Raw genomic sequence first — 22,925 nt, 5'->3', positions numbered from 1 at the left:
AGTGGGAAGAGGAAGGTACTAGTCATTCATTCATCTACATCGCTTGTAAGTTTTGCATTTTGAGGTCAATGAGTTTCTATAGGAGAACAATAGAGTCTCGTCATCATAGACCTGAGCTTTAAAATGCTGCCAGTCCACATGTCCTGTTTTCATGTGTTCTTTCTTAGTTCTTTGGTATTGAGAAAGCCCAAAATGACAAGTACATCTTCAATTTTACATTATGATGAAGTTCTCTAAACTTAAGAAGGCCAAGTCACGTTAATTAAACCCATTTCAATAATTAATTTTTTTTTCTTGGAACATATGACACTTAGAACTCACTTGGATATGTGATATAGTAACAGTATTAATCAGTTGAATAATCCACATTAATCAGTCCTGCCTTGAAGTAAAATTATCAGTCAGCTTGATAATATAAGTAATTGTCTGAGGAAATGAGTCTGTCTTAGAATTTAAAAAGAGATAATGGAAAAATTGCACAGAGCAAGCAAAACAAAGATATTCATGGTAGTGTTATTTCATTTATTTGAACACCAGATCTTCTGGTGATGTAGAATGACTCTGAGCTTTGATATGTGGTTCTGAACAAATTACCTCTCTTAACTCTGACCTCTTATCTCCCTCTAGAAAGTTGTATGTGAACTTGTCAGTGGCAGGGAAGAGCTACCTTGGGCTGTCCCGTTTGCTCCTTTCCCAGAGGGACCAAAGTTGGTGTCCTCTGGAGACTAATTCATAGCATATAAACTGAAGACATATGTGTCATTAAATAGGCTTAAATTTAGGCAAGACTGTTACCTCATTTGACTGGTTCAGCCAAATAAGAGGAGAGCACAAACAAATTCAGAACAGTTCTGGGCCATTGTGAAGCTAAAAAGGTGGTTGGTTTGATAGAAATCTTCAGGTTTCCACTGATAATGTGGAAACTCAACTCTGGGAACACTGAGGTTATCCTAACCCTTCATGGTGAAACATTTCTAAATCTATGAGCAATCTCCCTGTGATTAACAGAAACTCTTTTGGGGAGGGTGGACTTGGGACTTGAAGATGGCAGTCAGGGAGCGTTAGGAAAGAAATGTTTTTAGAAATACTCTTAGAGCAAGGTGGTTATATCAATAATTGATTTAGGGCCCTTTTGTTGAAGAAACAAAGATCCACTGAGGGTGTATTGTAAAGTGGTGACAGAGAACATTTGAAGTTAGTCACAGTAGGTTAGGCCCCCATTTGAAATGAGAGCCCGATTGGAGGTCCTTCTTCCACAGTTCAGGGCCGTAAAGGTGTTTCACCAGTTTTTCACTTTGTCCCCTCTCCCTGTCTCCATTTCAATATGTCATTTGTGTTCATAGAATAGATCAGGCATTAACCACCACATAGGGTCAAACTTGTAGTTAAACAATGAGAAAAACCAAGCAAAACAAAAATTGTTCATAAGGTTGGCCTTACTCTTTCCCCAATTCTAGCATCCATAGCTGTAAACTTAAAACGTTAGGCATCTAAATCATTGAGTGCTCCCCAGTAAGAAAGAAAATTGTGAATTAAACATAATTTGCAAGAAAAAAAAAGGTTGAAGAATATATTTGGTGATAAAACAACCAAAAAACAGGGTGTGGCACAAATGTATTAGCCATGAAGGCTTGCATTTACTATTTTAGGTTGGGGTTGGTAAATGTTTTGGAATCAACAACATAATCTTTGAATCCTGGGTTACTTCTCTTGAAGGATAAATATTTTAAGGATACGATTTTCATTTTGTCCTCAAATTTCCTCATATGTGGCTTACCAGATGTGAAAGTTTGAGAACCTCGGAAAAATCATGTCGAAAGAACCTGCTTAGGAGAGATCACGGGGGTGTGGGTTTGGTTGATGACACAGACTATTGAGTCCTTACAGAGAATTGTTTGTCTTCCATTTTTAGATGGTTTTAATTCCTCCAAATTGCTCCTTGAATAATAGGAAAAAGGCAATTTGAATTTCAGTGACAGATTGGACATAACAGGTTGCAACTATTAGGTCTAATTTTACCATACTGAGAAATAAAATTGCCTAAACATAAACATCGATCACTGATGCAGTAAATTAATTTGTACAGAAAAAGTAGTTTAACTGCAGTGCACATTAAACATAGAAAATTTTCAAAATTACTGCTCTCTGAATTAATTTGTACACTTGTTTATGTGTTAAAAGCACGCATAAATTCTTTTTTTCTAAGGCAGTGTGGGTTTGAATTGAGGAAGAAAGAAGTATAAAAAGTGGCATGGAAATACAGAGATATGGGAGGCACATTAAGGGACCTGGATACTTGAAAATAATACCGTATTTTTTTTTTCTGTCTTTGATTTTTGTTTTTAGGTGCTATTCAGAATTTTGTTTTCTAATCTGTTTGTAGGATCGCTAAAGATGAGCTCATTCCTCCCCTCATTATTACAAGATAAATGTGATTTTTAAAATAGTCTTATATTTGCTAAGAATTGGTGGTATAAGGTCATTAGAAGAGTTTCCTGGTTTGGTTCCTCAGTGAGTTTACATTCAAAGGTGTCCTAAGGCTTGGAACTATAAGCTTTGCATTCATGAAGAATCTGACCCATGAATTCTTTGTGTTTAACCCTTCAAAAAACCAGTAAACATGGTTTCATTGTTACGTGTAATCCTATTATGAGGAATGCATGGCAAAGTTTGGATAGTATCTTTTCAGACTGTTCCAGCCACCGTGGAACTGAAGCTGGCAATGCGGTGCAGTTTGATACCATCTCCTGCCTACAGTTTTCAAGGACAGTGGTTCGATTCAAATACAATTCTGATAAGTGGCAGGTTTTCTGTGTCTTTAATGCCTTGACAAGGGCATCACTCTCAGGAGAGGGAGGTGAAACCGTTTGGACGAGGATTCTGTCCCTGCTCCTTTGTGCTGACACACTAAGATAATGGACAATTAAGAGAACCTTCACTGCAGGTGAAAGGATGGGGTTATCACTAATATAACGGAGCCCATGGGGTGTTGGGGTATGAAGGAGAAGAGGAATGGGAATTTTTAAAAGGAATGTAAAACACACAGACAGGACACCTAGTAACTGTTCACATCTTGCTCTTTCACATGTGATAGTGGTGCATGATTGGAGTGTTCACTATTGCTTGCTGTAACTTTAAAAAATATATATCATTGCATTTGACATAGAATACTGCAGAGAACTTGCCCCTGTGCTGGCTTGCCTGTTACTGATATGTGAGGCCAGATAATCAAGGAGTGTGCTTTTGTGGAGTCTGGCTTTAAGACAACCTTCACTGGGGCTTCGCAGATTGACGGGTGATAGTCTAAAGCAGTGGTTGTCAACTTTGACTGCATTCCCCAGGGCCCTCACTCCTCAGAGAGTCTGATTTAATTGATCCTGGGAAGGACCCAGTATTTTTAAAAGCTCTTGGACTACTCCATTGTGTACCCTGGTTGTGGACTTTGTTATAGATTGTAACAGAAGCATCAAGATCCTCAATATTAGGGGCCCCAGACAAACTGTGTGATTCTTTAATAGATTTAAGTATATGGCGTGTGTGTTGTTATTAGAGAAGCTGTGCCCTGCATATGCTTCTAATAGCCTTCTATTGTTTATGTCAACCCCACAGTTCAGCGTTCAGGTGCATCTGGAGAGAAGTCTCCTCTCTTGACTACTGCCCCCACTGTCTTTTGGTTTTTGTTTTTCTCTAGTAGATTATTTGAGCTTCTTCCTCCTGTGTTATTCTGGATAAATGACCAGTGGGGGAGGGAGAGCAGCCCGAACAGGAGGGCTCTGGCGAAGGGGAGTGTGCAGCTGCATTATTTAAGGTCATTATGCAATTTCGTACCAGCGACTTCATACCTAGTCTTCTCACTCTGATAGGAGTAGATGTTATGTGTGCATGTAAACTGTAGGCAATAACTTCTTGTACCATTTAGCCCTAGTAAGTGAGACAGTCCTGAGTATTTTTAACCTGAGAAGAGGTTAACTGATTTTCTTTTGACTTAAACTTTCATTTGTCTCTGAGAGCCCAGAATGACAATAGAGTACACTGCTTCTGATAAGTGTGGGTTCTCCTCAGTCTGAAGAGATGTGTGTGATAAGATAAGATGGCTTGGAAAAAAAAAGAGAGCTTGAGGGAAAGGAATAGGAGCAGAGGGAGAGAGAAAGTATGTTAACTTCTTTGACTACAAAATACCCCCTGGTAGCCAGAGATAAGACACCTTGAGCTATTCAGAAGACCTTAAACAGGATGTAAATGAAGCCAATAAAAATCATTTGAGATCAAGCCACTTTTCCCCTCCCCTCCCATTTCCAGCTCTGACAGCAGAAGGCTTAATTTACTGTACAGCAACCGCACTGAAGTGCAGAACCCAGGAAGTTGCAGGAGACTGATAGGAGCCCGTTCAAAACACAAGATATCTGCAGTTTCTAGCAAGGTGCAAACTTCAGGCATTTAATCAGCAGTTCTAGCAATGCCTTTCTGAGTGGGAAAAAAGTATTGCTGATTCTTGGAAGCTCCTTTCCCCTTTTCCTACTTCAGACACTCATATACTTTGTATTTAGTTTTATGACACCCTTCTTTCTAAGAAATAATGGGTCACAGAGTGAGCTGCATTTCACAATGTATTGATACTTCTCATCAAGGTAATGCAGCTTGAAAGTAGTTAAGAACAAAAGTTTAGGAGATAGAATTTTCCACTTACACATTTGAAATGAGCTGTTCACTCACACCCCTGTATCCTAATCATATAAGAACGAGCCTTTATGTACTTAGAGGTGTATAACTCTTCAAAATGGTTACTGTCTTTTTTCAAGAAATGTAAAAGCAGCCACCAACGATATTCTTGGGCAGAGAGGCAGTATCTTATAGGAAGGAGCTGATTGAACGTGACAGTGAAAAGATTGGAAGCTTCTAGTCCTTGACTCCTAAAAGTGGGGAGGAGTCAAGGTGAAGGGATGGGAAAGAAAAGGAGATGATGATCTCCATTCTGGAAAAGGTGCTTCCTAGAAGAGCGGGGGTTCAATGCTGTCTTTGAGTACGGGAGAGACGCCCTCCTACAAGTTGTTCTGGTGCAGAACAGCAAATAGGGAACAGATACAGCAAACTGTATGCAGAGTATTTAAATGATTCAGGGGGAAATAAAAGATTCTATATGGGTTTCACACTCCGAAGTACAAGGGAAATACCCTGAAGCTTGCCAAATATGGGGCTCTCAGGGTCCTAGCCGCAGAGGTTCAGACTCAGTAGGCCTAGGGTGGAGCCCGGGAGTCTGAAATTTTTAACAGACAGTTCAGGCGGGTGGTGGATTAGACTAAGAAATACTGCCCTGGGTCATGTGGTTGGGGTAGAGGGTCAGTCTTAGGCCTTGTTGAGTAGAGTCTTGGTAGCTGTATTAACAATTGGAAAAGGTGTCTTAGGAAAAGGTGACAAAGAGCCTTTACTGTATTCTTCATTGGGATGAATGGCACGGAACTTGTCTCTAGAGGCATGAGGAAGGTGAAGCCAGTTTGATGGAACCTTTTCTTCAGCTTGTATTTGCCAATACCTGACCTGACCAAACCGCCCCCTCAGAGGAGAGAGTGGAAAGGCAGAAGCAGAAGAGAGGGGAGGAGGGAGGCCCACTGTTAAGAAGAACTGGATGATTCTCTGTGTGTGTGTGTGTGTGTATGGCTGTGTTAGAGAGAGAGAGAGATTTTTCTAGCTAGTAGCCAGTAGTGAAATTAAATTAAGAAATAGGCTGTCATGGCTTGTCTATAGCAGGTTTGGGTTTCATAGAATCATTAGGTGGCTTTGTCGTATGTGTGCATACCTGTGATGATTAGCATGAATTAGTTTTGTAATAGAAAAAACAATGAACAATGTGAAACACCATGTTGAGATTATTCATTTACCCATAAAAAGGACTGAACGGGGCTGGAGGTGGTGGTGGTGGTTTTTGGCGGGTAGACTTAGGGAAGGGTGGACTTTGAGAGGTATCTAACATATAGGCCAAACTGCTTGCCTGCACACTGGGAACTTGGGTTTTAGGGCCACTGTTAACTGCCGTAGTTCGTGCAAGATTATATAACATGTTACTCTCCCTTGTTGGCCTGTGTGTTCATCTGTAAAATTAGCACTTTTTTTTCCCTAAAGGCTAAGCCTTCTCACAGATCTTAAATCTTATGTTTTATATATATGAAAAGTTAGGAATGACAGCCTTGACTTTCTTTTCTCTGTGTAGGCTTCAATCAAATTCACTTATTTTCTTTCCTTTGATCCCTCAAGGCAGACCCAGAAGTATGAATAACCCATTCCAAACAACCTCAGGTCATCTTAAGAGAAAAGAGTGTAGCTCAGAAGGGGGAGGAGGCTTTGCAAAGATTCAGAAACCAGCCCTTTCTTACAGACAGCATTGAGTCAGGCAAGATCCCAGCACTGTGCCTTGTAGGTTTTATGTCTTTGAATATTAGAAACACAGTTTTTTGCCAGGGTCATACCAATAAGCTTTGGATGTATACAAATGTGTTTTGCTATCCATATCCCCCTTTCAAAGGAAAAAAGAAAACATTGCCACAAATTTTTCTATAATTATCATTCAGAATTGGTGCATTTCACATGTGGACTAAGTAGGTGTAGATCAAATTCCTCATTATCTGAATAAAAGTAAGACAATTTCTTAACTTACTCTGATTTAAATCATATTAGTACATGAAGTCTTCTGTGGAATTTAGTGCACTCTGCTTGTGTCCTGTTTGTTGGATAGCAGAGGGATAGGTGTGGACGTGTCGTTGTGGAACAAATGCAGACAGGCCTTGACTCCACCCAGCTTCCTTACCAGGCTTGTTACTGTGGCCCCACTGCCTTTCATGCTTTTACATTATGTTGTGTTAAAATTATCTTGTATGTAGGCAAAATGAAGTGGCATTACATGGAGATATCATGGAGTTCTTGAGGCTGGATTTTGTGACTGGTTTTGAGATATTTGGCAAGACACTTCCTCTGTGATATATTATAAAAATATATAATTTAATAAAAATCTTATGTAATATATTATTAATCAGTAAAAAATAGCCTCATAAAGACTTCCCCCAATGAAGTGTTTCATTAAGACATGATTGTGCATTTACTTATATTAGGTAGTAAATTACTATGATTAATAGTTTCGAAATGAAAACTAGCAAAAAAATTTCAAAGATTTCTTTAGCATAAATCATTCTATTCTGAACAGTTAGTCAGCTCTGTATAAAAACATACATGCGTGCACACACACTATACCACAATTTTTATTGGTATTGGTTCCCATAAATAAATTACCAGGACTGTTAACAAGAAAAATAAGATAGGATGAATTGTTTTGGATTTTATTTTTATACTGATTCTAAGGTAGAGATTCTAGGTAAGAGTAAACTGAACAAAAAATGAGAAATAGAAAATAAAAGGAGATGAGGTACGTGGAAAATTAATCAGATTGATAATTAGCCTTATTTTTAGGATAGTCTCTATCAAAATTTCCCTAATTAGATAAATGAAAAAAAAAACCACTAAGTGAATAGGGATATTGACATAATATGATCTGTATAGAAATATTTTGTCATGTGCTAGTTACAGTTGTTTTAAGATAATAGTTTTGTCCTTTGCAGTTTCTACAGCACTTTTGCAAACATTATCTCATTTAAAATAAAGGACTTCTTATATCATTTGGATTATTTGGGATCCAACCTCACTTTTCAATTTTTGTTTTACTATATGTGTTAATATGAAAATTAATGATTCTGTTGAAACATAAGATTTCTGTCATGTGAGGATGCATTGGTGATTTGTCCTTCTGCAGATTTCTTCAGATGCATGAAGTCTCAAGATAGCCCAGCATCCCCCAATTTTTAAATACTAGCATGGCATATAACTTCGCTATACAATACATAAACACTGACTGAGGAGTAGACAACACAAACTATGTACTTTGAGTGGCAGCTGCTGGGTGGTGGGCTAGGTGCACTTACTAGCTATGTGATTGGATTTTATACTCCGCCCTGACAACTTGTGTGAGTCAAAGTCTGTGTCTTAAAATAAAAAATGAACATGTATACCAAACCTCAAGGGTTCTAGTCACATTTTGGACACATGAACATCAACATCAAAAACACTGAGGTCCACTGTATTATAATACCAAATGGGTAATTGTAGTAATAGCCAACCCTCCCAATCTTTATAACAGCTTTTTCTATATTAGCACACCGTATTTATCACTTTACTGCACAGTGAACCCACAGGGGGTGCTAATTGGTCATTAATTAAATTTTAGCCTTTCAACACTTTTGTATTCTCCAGTGGCTTTATCTGCAATGAAGTATACAGTGTGGCCTTTTTAAACTGCTGAAAATTCATGTCAGCTTTACTGCTGCTGTAGATATAATGCAGGTGAAATTCAGCTCAAGTGAACACCGACCACTTCAGGACTGTTAAAATGCCTTGTCACTGAAAGTTTACCAGCCTTGGACCAAAGCCTCTATGTTGGAAAAATATCAGTAAAGTATAGTTTGATATGACAAAACATTTTGATAGACCCAATTACTCTTTGAAATAGAATTTGATCACTTTGTTTGAAAATTTAGTGGGTTATGGCAGTTCTTTAAAAACCACATGCACAGTGGAGTGAACTTTCTGACGTACCTCATTTATCAGCGAAACCCTTTTCACATTTCGCTTTCTTAGTGGGAGAATCCTTTTTACCTTATATCCCCCCCAGTGAAGGGGTTAATTTAAAATTACTACTGATTAACGTGGTAGCATTTCAAATTTGCTGAGTAGTTTTCAAAAAGTGTGGATGCCTTTGAAGTTCAATAGGTATATTTCATATTAGTGCATAGGGTTTTGAAGCAAAATAGAATTTGCCTTAAGAAATTTCTAAACATGCAAGAGTGAGCTATAGAGCTGGTGTCAGAGATGTGGAATGTGGCTTCAAGATTTTGAATGAAGTCCACTCCATCATGGGGATTTTACTCCACTAATGAATTAATCACAACTTGTCATTATGTACAGCTATTAAGGAATGAGCTACTGTACATTGATTTTCATGATAACTATAATAGCAGTCAGAATTTTGGGGGGGGGCATTTCTGCATGTTTATGTTTAAACAAAAATGTTCCTTAAGCTCTTGAAAATTATTACGCTCAATATGAATAAAGCAACTACTAAGTTATAGTAAATTTTTTATTCCTTTGTAGTGTTTGCACATTTATCAGGTATAACCTAAGGCTAACTTTGACTTTCTTAGTAGTAGTAATAACTTAATATATTTTTATATCTTAGCAGTTCGGAAAGTTCTTTCATACAATGTCATGTTGGATTGTTATAATAGTAACCATGAGCCAGATGGGAATTTTTCTGATGTAGACAAGGAAGCTCAAACTTAAAAACAATAAGTAATTTCTAGAGCTTATAAGGTAGTATCAGACCTAAACACAGCAGATGTTATAAAATAAATGTTGGTTAAATAAATGAGTGAACAAAATAAGCATCGAAGGAACTACTTCAAATTCTTTGCAGTACAAATTCACTTATAAATATAGGACTACAAAGTAATTAAACACATCTTCTAGCTCAAAATAGTGGAGATAAAAAGAACACAGATACAGGAACTCTGATGGTGTCTGTCATTATTAAAGGAAAGATAAACATGTTAAATAATGTAGCACGCTCACAGTCACAGCACTGTAAACAGATGTGTAATACACGATTGCCAATTATTGAACGCCAAGCGGTTGGTGCTTATCATTAGTTATATATATTTTTAAGTGAGCCAAAAGATAGAAAAAGTAAAGCCATGCTCACCCCCCACATAATTGGAAACCACTTTTCCTTCTGTCTGGCTTCAGAAACATAATGTTTCCATTTCCGAGAGGGAGACGATGACTGTTCGTTAACTAGTTTCACGTCAGCTTTTTCCCCTGATTTGAGAGGTGGAGTTAAGTGAGAACTGCTTAAGAATGCACTGTTTTCTGTTTAATTTGGCTGCAGAAGATGGAATTCACTGAGCTCCGTCTGTTCAAATGAACTTTAAGCAACAGCAAGCAAAACATTTGTAGCTCTCTCTGCACATAGAAATGTGTCCGGTAAAAGAGAAAGCCTAGATATACAGACCAGGAACACCTAAGGAGGACAATGGAGGGTTGATAGCAACTTCTGATTTCGTGTTGGCTTCTTTGAAGCACTAAAGGATTGTTGGGGAAATGAGGCTCTTTCTTATTTTGGAGTATTGAAAAGGGGGAAAAAAAACCCCAAAACTCCCTGAGCTCATATATCTGGAATTCATCTTAAGTCTGTGTTGAAAAAAAATGTAGCACCAATTCCTGCTCCCCACAACTGCTATCATTAATCGGTGACCACCCTTTTTCCTCATAACCTAACTGTTAATACATTTAATTGGTCCTTCCAGAACAATTTGGAATATTACACAATTTAAAATCATCTGTGAATTATAAATAATTTTAAAGTTTACATTTCTCTTTTGAACACCCAGTAAAGAGTATTCCTTTTCAAGTAGTTAAATAAGTTATACGACAAAGGGGTGAACTTAATATGGGGCTGCTGATGTAAAAAAAAAAGAAGTATGATAGTCATTAAAGTTGCAGCTTTTCTAAAACTGTTGACATGGAAACAATTGTGTAATTGCATAATGGTTTATTTAGAATGACCATATCCTTTAGCAATTTAAATGATTGCCTTAAAATTTATTGTATAATTTGGTTAGATTATTTTAAATATGATGATGTAAAATTGTTACTGTGATGGCACTGGTTCAAGGTGACAAATATTGCTGTTACCTGTGTCTGTTAAACACATTGCAAAATATTACTCTTTTTGAATTGTGTCTAACTTCTCTTAGCATTTATGCATACCCGTATACTTCCCTCAGTATTCTCAGTTTAACTTAAGGTAGCTCAGGTAGTTAGAAAATTTAAAAAAGTCTATGGACTGTATTTAATACAGAAGGTCAGAACCGTTCCTATAGCATACTGTGATCAATAAAGAATCATTTTAAGCCAGTGGGGGAAATGACCCGTAAATTTGCTTTAGTCTTACGTTTTTACTATAATTAAAAAAAAATCACCTACTAAATGAACTTACTTTGATGTTAAATAATGCAATGGTTGTATTTCTAGTGTTTTAAGGAAAGGAGAGGTAATTTCAAAATTACATACTTGGCTTCAGAATTACATAGCAAAATACCTCTTCCAAGGTTATCTATCTGTAAAGACCCAAGATTATATCTTACATATGACAATTTAATACTTGGAACATTGATAGCATGGATTTATGGTCCATTAATTTTTAGATATCACCAACTATTTAAATTTTATATGGCTGAATATACAACTGCAAATGCTTAAGGCATTCTAGATTTCCATTGGGCCAGTCCTTAAAGTTCATGTTCCACTGGTTATATAAAAGAAAAAAAAATGTTAAAATATGTTTATACTATCTACATAGAAGCTTATATGTGGAAGGATATATACATGCAACCCATATAAATCTTTCTGTTTACATATGCAGCTTTTCTTCCAGCAATGATAGGTGTCCTAGAAATATTCACTAATCTTTGTAACACCCCAGAGGGTAAGTAACAAGAATTATTATCTTCATATTGCAGGTGAAATACCCAGGTAGGGGCAGATTAAATGACTTGGCCAGGTCACTCTCTAAGTCTATTATAAAGCTAGAAATAAAACTCTAGACTCTTGACTTTTTGTTCTCATTCTGAGTGATTGTACTCTGGAAAACAGAGGTACCAGACCTGTCAGTATTTGCAGTATCTGTGCTCCTTTTCCTCACTTGAAAAGTAACCACCCATGTAAATCCTGTCCCTGTTAAGGAAACCTTGCTGTGTGACACTTACACACTCATGATGCTGAGTCCCTGAAGGGCAGTTAAGTGAGTACTCTGCCGTTACCCTGAATGAGCTCAGGTAGCAAAAAGGTATCAGTAAGCCAGCTTCTTGCAGGCTCAGCCTTATGAAAAACAAAGTATCCGAGGTTTCTGTAACTTCAGAGATTCATGTAATTTCTTTAACATCTACAGTGATTCAATCACCTTGTTATTTTGCCTTATCCTTAATAATTTCAGATTGCTTTTATTGAAGTCAGTGTTTTAAAAGCTTTGGCCCCCACCCTCAAGAAGCATGTACCTTACACAAGATGTGCCAAATGATACAAAATAAGCATTAGCCATACCCCAAATCTTCTTGCACATCTTCTCCCCCGCCTTCTTCGATTTTTTTTATTGGCTGCTTTGATAAGACCTGAACGCCAAAAAATGGCCGGGACCCACAGCATTTCTCTTCCACATGGCTGGCTGTAAACTAAGAACATCAGATCCCTGTTTGGGGACCAAGCAGCTTTCCCCGGCATGTGCTTATCTGTCCATCCCCAACAGCGTGGATAAAATCACATCCCGTCTTTGCTGTCTCCTCCCCAGGTTGGCACATGAGGGGCCAGTGGCTCACGTCACAAAGGGACTTTGTGCTCTTGTGCCTTTTTTTTCTGTGAAATACCTCCTTCTAGTATGACTTCACTTTTCTGTTAGTGAGCACTTTCCCCTATAAATATGACTGAACAGGTGTTGCTGTGCCGCTAACTGAGTTTCCAGCTGTCCTCCTCCGACGCAGACCCGGCGAAATCTGTTGTTTCGTCCTTTTAGGCAGACAAGAGAGCCCTCGAGCCTGAGATGGAGGTCTTCCTTGCAGGATATGGCAGTTTTGTTGCCAGAAGATGGTCGGGAAAGCCTGGCTGGCCAACAAAGACAGGCCTTCAGCGGCTGGGTGTAGTTCCAGTTCTGCATCCCCTTTGGCAGGAGCACAGAGGCTGCTGCAGTGTGGCCAGCCAGCAAAATTAGGAAATAAGGACCTCTTTTATTTACTCAGGCTGCTGAATCATGGGCATTCCTGTCTGCTTGGAGAAAAGTCAGGCGGCTCTACTTTCCACTGAAAGTCTCAGGAGTGTTCGAGACTTTCATCTCAGAGTGTTCACACACTTGTTTTAATGTGCTTTATGGAAATGGTGAAACTCAGCAAGTCCAGTTGCTGTAGAAAAACATCTGTACTAACTATGCACACACATTTGCATCTTTAAATAGACTGTTAGACCACAGACCTGGTTTCCAGCAAAGGTTTTCATGTTATTTATTTATTTATTTATTTATTTATTTATTTATGCCGTTATATCATTTATTTATTTATTTTTATTCTGGCTGTAATAGTTCTCGGAGAGTCAGCAAGTGTAAAGTGACTGGTTCCAAAAATTAAAATTTAACATGGACATGTGAAGTACTTCACATTAAAATGCAGAAAACTTGCCATAACACAGAAGGACATTCCTGTAAGAAGAACTTAGTGAGCGCCAAAGGCAGGAGTAGGGGTAGGATGGGGGTGGGCAGGGTCAGAATTGGAGTTGATTCAGAAACAAGAGTTGAAAGAATCCTCCATAGTTTCTTTTACATGAAAAAATAACTTGAAATTGTTGAAATCTATATTGGCCGTTTAAACTAAGTGTGCTTTTTGACTGCTAGAAAGCTTACATGAACGGGTACGAGCAGCTTTCAGTGACTTACGTAGACCTCAGCGGGTGTTGGCACCACCACCACCACCGAAGCCTGATGCCCTTAGAGCAGGGGCCAGCGCCACTGGGAATTTCATCAGTGAGTTCCTTGTGCGTTCCTGGGAGAATAGGTTCATTTATAGTACTAGAAAATAAGGTGTTTTTTTAAAAACCATTTAGATTTTTAAAACAGAAATCAGCCTTTTAGACACCTTTATTTATTTTTCTAAAAATAGCATTCCCTGCTCAAACTTTTCACTTCTGCTCAATCTACCCCATTCCCCAGCATAAGCCCTATGAATTCTGCAGGTGATTTCTGTGCATTTCAGTTACAAAAACACATCATCCAGTTACCAAGACACATCAGCTGTGATTAGCACTCCCTTCCCCCAAAACCAAGTAATAGGGACAGAAGAGAGAGAATAGATTTCCAGCTCCCTTGAATCCTGGTTTGAGTAAACACTTGATCCTAACCCTCAGCTCACTTGACACGTACTTGAAATGTACAAGCTTAAGTGAATAGTTATGTAATAGGTATAGTCAGGCATGGCCCATAGACAAGAGCCTAATTTTAAGCATGATGGTAAGGATTGCACATTATTTATAACGGTCTATTGCTCTATAATTCTTTGTACATTTGTATAATAATATATTATGCCTGGACACAATCTGCAGTTTAATAATACACTTGTTAAATAACTAGGATCAATAGTTATTTTCTTGCAGTCTAGATGCATGACAAACTCATTCACTGTTTTCCTCAACTGTACAAATGAGATACTGTGTTTGAAAATATCTTTAACTGAAACAGTAGGATATATACCTAAAAGATAAAGGTGAAATATGGTAATTTTTACCTAGAATGTTGAGCAAATTTAATAAATAGTTTTCCCAATTATGGAAAATATGAAACTTTGGTTTGTCTTAGGGATACCAGCTTTAGGTGACTTACGGTTTTTTAAAGGGAAAGCTAGAATCAACACTGAGGTTTTTTTATTTTTTATTTTTAAGTTTTTAAAATTGTTTTTCTGTATGTTGGGTGGTGAGTTGAGTTAATCTGTACAAATTCTTTATAATTTACCTTTAAATTTAAATCACACCCACAATTATCAGACTCTCTCTTATGCTGGAAACATACTGGGTTATAGACTCATATAAATGAGGCTGCAGAATCATGTGGTTTTTCAACTTGTATTGCAAAGCTTTGTTGCAGTGGGCAGGGATCCAGGAATGGTGTTTAGTTGTTTTCTCAGAGTTAGATGGTTGCCATCTGGCATTGATAGTGAGATGGTGTTGTCATCAGTTTCTAGATGCAGGAAAGGAATGATCCTCATCTGTTTCCTGTGGATAAGCAAGAGGTTGATAATCTAGTAAAATCTTGTTACCTTAAAGAAAGCAGACGAGGAATTTGTTTACATAATGCTCGCCAGTTTGTACTTTCATGTTGATAATATAGCTAACTGGTGAACTTTAGCTTTGAAGAACTCAAAAACTTATTTGATCATATTCTAACTGAATAGTATTAGAATCTCCTAATCACATTCTAATTAAACCTAATATTCTAACACAATCACTGTCCCCACCAGCTCTGCTCCATGGTCTTTGCTTGTCAGCATTTATGAAAAACCTTACTCTTTTGGAGAGTGAATAGCTTTTACAGTTTCTTCGGATCTTGAATGATAGATCATTTTGAAAAGCAAAAAAGAGGTTTCACAACCTATTTGAGGAGGTCTTATTTTCCTCTTGGATGTTAAGAAAGCAACAGCAGCAAGAGTGCACACTTGTTAAGAACATAGTTAAAAACCCACCTAACTGAAGGTAGCATTAGTTTATGGATAACTTGCTAAGGTTATATCTGGCTTTCAGTCTTGTTTGTCTTCTCTTTGTTACTCATAAATCTTTCAGCATTTACCATAATCATTTATCACTTTTCCTGTTTCCAGTTTTTCACAAGTTGCTTTGTCTCTGCTCACCTCAAAGTGCAGGTCCTGTTTGGCTAAGGAAGTTCATGCTGCTGAAGCTTTTGCAAAAGGAAGAAATGGTGGGCCACCTCTTGAACTTTCCAAACAAAATACACTTACATTCTGGCCCTTGTGAAACTCATTTTTTTCTTGATCCTGGCTGATCCTAGCTACATGTAATATCTAGCAATACCCTTCTAACATTTAATAATCCATTTTCTGACCTATAGTATTTGAATCTTTCTGTTATTGAAGAAATCCAGCTTGTCTTTTATTACACAAGACATAATTATTATTGTGTTTTCTGTCTTCTTTCATGTGCTTACTTTTTAATATTTTTTTGCAGAAAGCAATAAGGTCTGTATCAATAAGAACCCCATAAAAGATTTTGGTCTTCAGAATTTCCTTTTTATATAAAAACAAGCAAAATGCAGAGGGAATTTTTTATTAAATATTAGACATCTGGGTTGACTGAATTAATTTAAAATCATTCCTGTAATATTTCCTCTTTTCATTTGGTTTTTCAGATGCTCACATAATATGCAAATCATTTTAGAATGAATACAAAAGAAACATTAAATATATTAAAATCTGCATTTTAATAAAATTGTCAATGCATAACATATACCTTGCTTCTATGGAAGAATGATAAAATAATAAAAGGATAATTTAGACATAGAACTACTGAATATCTTTTTATATTTTAAACCCAGTAAAAAAGTAAATGTAGAAAAAAAGTTTTGGCCTCAGAACAGAAAGCGTTCCACTGAAATATTCCCCTCCATTTTTTTCTGAATGGTTCTAGATGGCCCAACTGTGTTTGTTGAAAGGACACAATAAATTCATTGTTGAATTCTCAGCATGTAAAATGAAATGTTCCATCACTTCTCATTGCAGATGGAGTGGATGTTGAAGATGATCCCACCTGCTCTTGGCCAGCTTCCTCACCTTCTAGCAAGGACCAGACTTCCCCAAGCCATGGAGAAGGCTGCGATTTTGGAGAGGAAGAAGGTGGCCCTGGACTCCCATATCCATGCCAATTCTGTGACAAGTCGTTTAGCCGCCTCAGCTACCTAAAGCACCATGAGCAGAGTCACAGTGACAAATTGCCTTTCAAATGCACCTATTGCAGTAGGCTGTTCAAACACAAGCGGAGTCGAGATCGCCACATCAAACTCCACACAGGGGACAAGAAGTACCACTGCAGCGAATGTGATGCTGCGTTCTCCAGAAGTGATCACCTGAAGATCCACTTAAAGACTCACACTTCCAACAAGCCATATAAATGTGCCATTTGTCGCCGTGGGTTCCTGTCCTCTAGTTCCTTACACGGACACATGCAGGTTCATGAGAGGAACAAGGACGGTTCCCAGTCCGGTTCCAGGATGGAGGACTGGAAAATGAAGGACACTCAGAAGTGCAGTCAGTGCGAGGAAGGCTTTGATTTCCCGGAAGACCTCCAGAAGCACATTGCAGAGTGCCACCCTGAATGCTCCCCGAATGAGGATCGAGCAGCCCTCCAGTGTGTCTATTGCCATGAGCTCTTTGTAGAGGAGACCTCCCTCATGAACCACATGGAGCAGATGCACAGTGGGGAGAAGAAGAACTCGTGCAGCATTTGCTCTGAGAGTTTCCACACAGTTGAGGAACTGTACAGCCACATGGATAGCCACCAGCAACCGGAGTCGTGCAATCACAGCAACAGCCCTTCCCTGGTCACCGTGGGCTACACCTCAGTGTCCAGTACAACTCCAGATTCCAACCTTTCAGTGGACAGCTCAACAATGGTCGAAGCTGCCCCGCCAATCCCAAAGAGTCGAGGGAGGAAGCGGGCTGCTCAGCAAACCCCTGACATGACCGTTGCCTCAAGTAAACAAGCAAAAGTTACCTACAGCTGTATTTACTGCAACAAGCAGTTATTTTCGAGTCTAGCAGTTCTGCAGATTCACTTGAAAACTATGCATTTAGATAAGCCAGAGCAGGCTCATATTTGTCAGTATTGCTTGGAGGTACTGCCCTCACTCTATAACCTAAATGAACATCTTAAGCAAGTGCATGAAGCTCAGGACCCAGGTCTGATTGTTTCTGCCATGCCGGCCATAGTCTACCAGTGCAACTTCTGCTCTGAAGTTGTCAATGACCTCAACACTCTTCAGGAACACATCCGATGTTCTCACGGATTTGCTAACCCTGCAGCGAAGGATAGCAATGCATTCTTTTGTCCCCATTGCTACATGGGGTTTCTCACTGACTCTTCCCTTGAAGAGCATATAAGACAGGTCCATTGTGACCTCAGTGGCTCTCGATTTGGGTCTCCAGTGCTTGGGACTCCAAAAGAACCAGTAGTAGAAGTTTATTCTTGTTCCTATTGTACAAATTCTCCAATATTCAACAGTGTTCTTAAACTGAACAAACATATCAAAGAGAATCATAAAAACATTCCCTTGGCCCTGAATTATATTCACAATGGAAAGAAATCCAGGGCCTTGAGCCCCCTCTCTCCTGTGGCCATAGAGCAGACATCTCTTAAGATGATGCAGGCAGTGGGTGGGGCACCTGCACGTCCATCCGGAGAATACATCTGTAATCAATGTGGTGCTAAGTACACATCCCTAGACAGCTTTCAGACTCACCTAAAAACTCATCTTGACACTGTGCTTCCGAAATTGACCTGTCCTCAGTGCAACAAGGAATTCCCCAACCAAGAATCCTTGCTGAAACACGTTACCATTCATTTCATGATCACCTCAACGTATTACATCTGCGAGAGTTGTGATAAGCAGTTCACATCCGTGGATGACCTTCAGAAACACCTTCTGGACATGCACACCTTTGTCTTCTTCCGCTGCACCCTCTGCCAAGAAGTTTTTGACTCAAAAGTCTCCATTCAACTCCACTTGGCGGTGAAGCACAGTAACGAAAAGAAAGTCTACAGATGCACTTCTTGCAACTGGGACTTCCGCAACGAGACCGACTTGCAGCTCCATGTGAAACACAACCACCTGGAAAACCAAGGGAAAGTGCACAAGTGCATTTTCTGTGGTGAATCCTTTGGCACCGAGGTGGAGCTCCAGTGCCACATCACCACTCACAGTAAGAAGTACAACTGCAAGTTCTGCAGCAAAGCCTTTCATGCCATCATTTTGCTGGAGAAGCACTTGCGGGAAAAGCATTGTGTGTTTGAAACCAAGACTCCCAACTGTGGAACAAATGGGGCTTCCGAGCAAGTGCAGAAGGAGGAGGTGGAGCTGCAAACATTGCTGACCAACAGCCAGGAGTCCCATAACAGCCACGATGGGAGCGAAGAAGATGTGGACACTTCGGAGCCCATGTACGGGTGTGACATTTGTGGGGCAGCCTACACAATGGAAACTCTGCTGCAGAACCACCAGCTCCGAGACCACAACATCAGACCTGGAGAGAGTGCCATCGTGAAGAAGAAAGCTGAGCTCATAAAAGGGAATTACAAGTGTAATGTGTGCTCTCGAACCTTCTTCTCTGAAAATGGCCTCCGTGAACATATGCAGACGCACCTAGGCCCTGTCAAACACTACATGTGCCCTATTTGTGGAGAGCGGTTTCCCTCACTGTTAACTCTTACTGAACACAAAGTCACTCACAGTAAGAGCCTCGATACTGGAAACTGCCGTATTTGCAAGATGCCTCTCCAGAGTGAAGAGGAGTTTCTAGAGCATTGCCAAATGCATCCTGACTTGAGGAATTCCCTGACGGGATTCCGCTGTGTGGTCTGCATGCAGACAGTGACCTCCACCTTAGAACTCAAAATTCATGGGACATTCCACATGCAAAAGACAGGGAATGGGTCCGCAGTCCAGACCACAGGGCGTGGCCAGCATGTCCAAAAACTGTACAAGTGCGCATCTTGCCTCAAAGAATTCCGTTCCAAGCAAGATCTGGTGAAACTTGACATCAATGGCCTGCCATATGGTCTGTGTGCTGGCTGTGTGAATCTCAGTAAGAGCGGTAGTCCAGGCATCAACATCCCTCCCGGCACGAACAGACCAGGCTTGGGCCAGAATGAGAGTCTGAGTGCCATTGAGGGGAAAGGCAAGGCAGGGGGACTGAAGACTCGCTGCTCTAGCTGCAACGTTAAGTTTGAGTCTGAAAGTGAACTCCAGAACCACATCCAAACGGTCCACCGAGAGCTCGTGCCAGATAGCAACAGCACACAGTTGAAAACTCCACAAGTCTCGCCAATGCCCAGAATCAGTCCCTCCCAGTCGGATGAGGTAACTTGCCTTTTTAATGTTTGCTATTTAACCTCCTCCAGAAACTGTCCCCACTTTATGTTTATACTTTCCTCAGCTTTATTTATTGTCATGTGCCAAGAGATGCTTAGATTGAAATGCAATGGATTTTTTCCCCATAGCCATTAGCTAGCAATTATTTGCTTCGTGATAAGCAGCATTTTGGCTTGAATGGTGCAAAATAGGACTAATTCCAGTCTCCCTAGGATATTGTCTTCTCTATGACTGAAGAGACCAGCGTTCATGCCAACACCACTGAGATCTGGAATCTCAGCATAGCTTCACTGCGAGCTGAAATCCCCAGTTATGACTTGTGTGTATGGTAGAGAGATAATGACACAAACGTAAGATACTATGAGCCAGCATGCTGGCTTAGAGTAAATTAAAAAGAATATATACATTTGTGGATAACAAATTGGATAGGGGTAGCTTTTCAATACCATGTTGTCAACACTCACTGTTTTTCTTTGTCTTCTGGGTAATAAGGAAAAAACTTTTTTTTACAACAGGATTTTTAAAATCTACCTACATTGTGCCCAGCCATTCTTTTTAAAGGCACCACCCTTTAAATCTTCACTCTCAATCTGGATTTGGGTTTCAAAATTAATGTTTTTTTCTCTCATTTTGAGTAGTGTCATGTTTTTTTGCTGCAATGAATACAAGAAACAAAGTTCACGTATAATGAACTAGTTAGGAGTCATCATTCCTTGAAGCTTAGCGTAGGATGGCTCATTTTATTATAATTTTTTTATGCTTTATCACTTGTTTCCAATAGCTCTTTCACTTCCCTACCTGTTTCTATCTGGAGATCCATCCAAATGAAAACCCCAGGGAGAGCCATCTTCCTTCAGTTTGAGGTCACTGCATTTTCCTTATCTTGTCTCCGCACTCACAGCCCCTTGGAGGCCCCCCTGCGTCTCCCTGCAGATAGCCATCAGTCAGCTGCTGGGGGAGAGCTGGGAAGACTGATACAGAGCCCGTCCTCATGAAATGTGGCATCTGCATGACAGGCACAGTCCTAAACTTTGAAGCTGCTTTCCCTTCTCTCCTCAAGTAAATCTGCACCTTTTTCTCATTTAAATAAATGAAATTCTTTCAAACTGATGAGGATAGCTGGAAGAACATAGTTTTGATAGTGGTTCATGGCTCATGCATTGGGTCAAATAGTTTCTTTTGAGATAAATATTAGTAGTTATAATCATATGAAATGAATTATTTTTTCCAAATTTTATTTAAAAAATGTTTAAACCTATAGAAAAGTTAAAGGAACAACACAGCGAACATGTGTGCGTGCGTTTGTATATCCATATCCAGATTGACCAGATAGGAGCATTTTGTCACATTTCTCCCTTTACAATCTTTTTATTTATTTGAGACACACGAAAGTAAGTTGCAGGTATCATGATGTAGCCTAAGAATAAGGACATTTTCCTATTTAACCATAATATCATTACTAAGGTAATTAGCTAAATCAGCTAAAGAAATTAAATAAATCCATGTTATCATCTATAAGAAGTTCATATTCAAATTTCCCCAATTATTGACCAATTGTTTAATTTTTAAAATGCATTTAAGTAAGAATTCCTAAAAGATTTTATGCAGAAAATCACATCTTTTTAAAATTTTTTTCTATGTTTAACAAATAGAGGAGTTTTTTTACTAATGTTTAACCTAAATTGTATATAAAATTGATTTAATATGAATCCATTTGTGTGCATGCATGTATTGTGTGTGTGTGAGAGAGAGAGAGATTGGGAGGGAGTGAGGGAGAAAGAAATATGATATGTGTGCATATAAAATGAAGCATAATTGAGACCTTGTTTCTGGTAGATTGTTTATGAAAAGGCATATGGCCATTTCTTCTTTTCTGTTCATGGTTTACGTTTTCTGATGTTTCTAAATTGCTGTATATTTTAATACCATCTGAAGTGAAATGTTTTAAAAATGGAGGAGGACATATGTATAGTCTTTAACACATAAGTTTGGTAAAAGTTGAAGAGGAGAGTTTATAAGAGATGGTCTGTGTCCTTAGTTCTACCTAAAATCCTAGTGATAATTTTAAAGTTTAACTACATCCTCCACTTAGGTAGAAAATTATGTAAAATATTTTTGAAGTAATTTTTAATTCTTAAAATACAGTTTTTAAAGTACTTAGCATTTATTGCAGGTTAAAAATGACTTTTTATGCAGAAGGGTACCTCCTTATTCAATCTAATTAATAAAAACTTGTAGCAGTTCATTTAATCAACCAAATATTTGGATTCAGCTATACATATTTCCTTTGTGACTCAAAAGTTCACTAATTTGTTCAATATTTTCATCATTGTTACCATTTTTTCCATTATAATATTTGTCATGAAATTTTATGTGCCCACTTTCTTTCTGATACTCTCTATAGTTAAAAATGTGTAGTAGAACATAGTATTTGGACTTAACACAGAATGTTATTTAAACATATGTAAAGTTTTACAAAAAGAAGCCTGAGAATAATGTGTCAGCAAGAAAAATACTTATAATAAATATGAATTTATTCACACTTTTTTGTTAGACAAGTTAAGCTTCTGTGATTTCTCATTTTCACCAGTGTATATAAAAAAGAAATTAATACAATCACTCTTTGCCAAAAGATAAGAATGCCATATGGGGATAAATATTATCACAAAAAGAAGTATGACTTACATGTCTAGTGACTTAGATGTCCTAGAGAGGAACTGAAGGACTTAGCAATGTAGGTGGTATTTTCATCTCTTATTCTTGCTGAGGATTGAGACTTCAGAAGAGAAAAGAAGACCACAGGAGGTAATGAAACCCAGATACATAGATATTGTCAAGAACAACAAGATTAGATTTTTCTGGACTATGATTTAGGGTCACATGAGGGTATTGGTAGACATTGGCATGCATCTTTCAAAGACTCAAAAGTGTCTTACTTGGTTGAGACTACCTATTTAAGAGGGATTTAGATATAATCTAGGGAAGGGTAAGTACTGTATAAACTCATACAATCCAAGAAATGGACAAAAGACAAGCATTTAAAGTAGCTGTCATGTAATGAGAAATTTGGAATTGAAGTCAGATCTGAATTTGAACCCCTTTTACTACACAATGTTTTCTGAATTATGAAAAATGTTTTCTTTGC

At 38.5% G+C, this 22,925-nt stretch overlaps 1 protein-coding gene across 4 annotated transcripts in view; it reads left to right on the top strand.

The window, feature by feature from the left end:
* Positions 1-22,925, top strand: part of ZNF521 (zinc finger protein 521) — a 280,897-nt gene that overhangs the window by 105,306 nt on the left and 152,666 nt on the right. For all 4 annotated transcript variants that reach the window (XM_054583473.1, XM_054583471.1, XM_054583470.1 and 1 more), the window contains one exon: positions 16,416-19,768. In XM_054583473.1, the coding sequence (XP_054439448.1) occupies positions 16,856-19,768 (2,913 nt within the window). In that variant the 5' untranslated portion in view covers positions 16,416-16,855. The remainder of the gene's footprint in view (positions 1-16,415; positions 19,769-22,925) is intronic.

The sequence above is a fragment of the Pteronotus mesoamericanus genome, unplaced genomic scaffold, assembly GCF_021234165.1.
Source record: "Pteronotus mesoamericanus isolate MK-2021 breed Mesoamerican mustached bat unplaced genomic scaffold, CSHL_Meso_final contig_74, whole genome shotgun sequence".
In the NCBI taxonomy this organism is placed as follows: domain Eukaryota; kingdom Metazoa; phylum Chordata; class Mammalia; order Chiroptera; family Mormoopidae; genus Pteronotus; species Pteronotus mesoamericanus.
The sequence above is the reverse complement of the archived record's forward strand: the minus strand, read 5'-3'. Positions and strand labels throughout refer to the sequence as shown.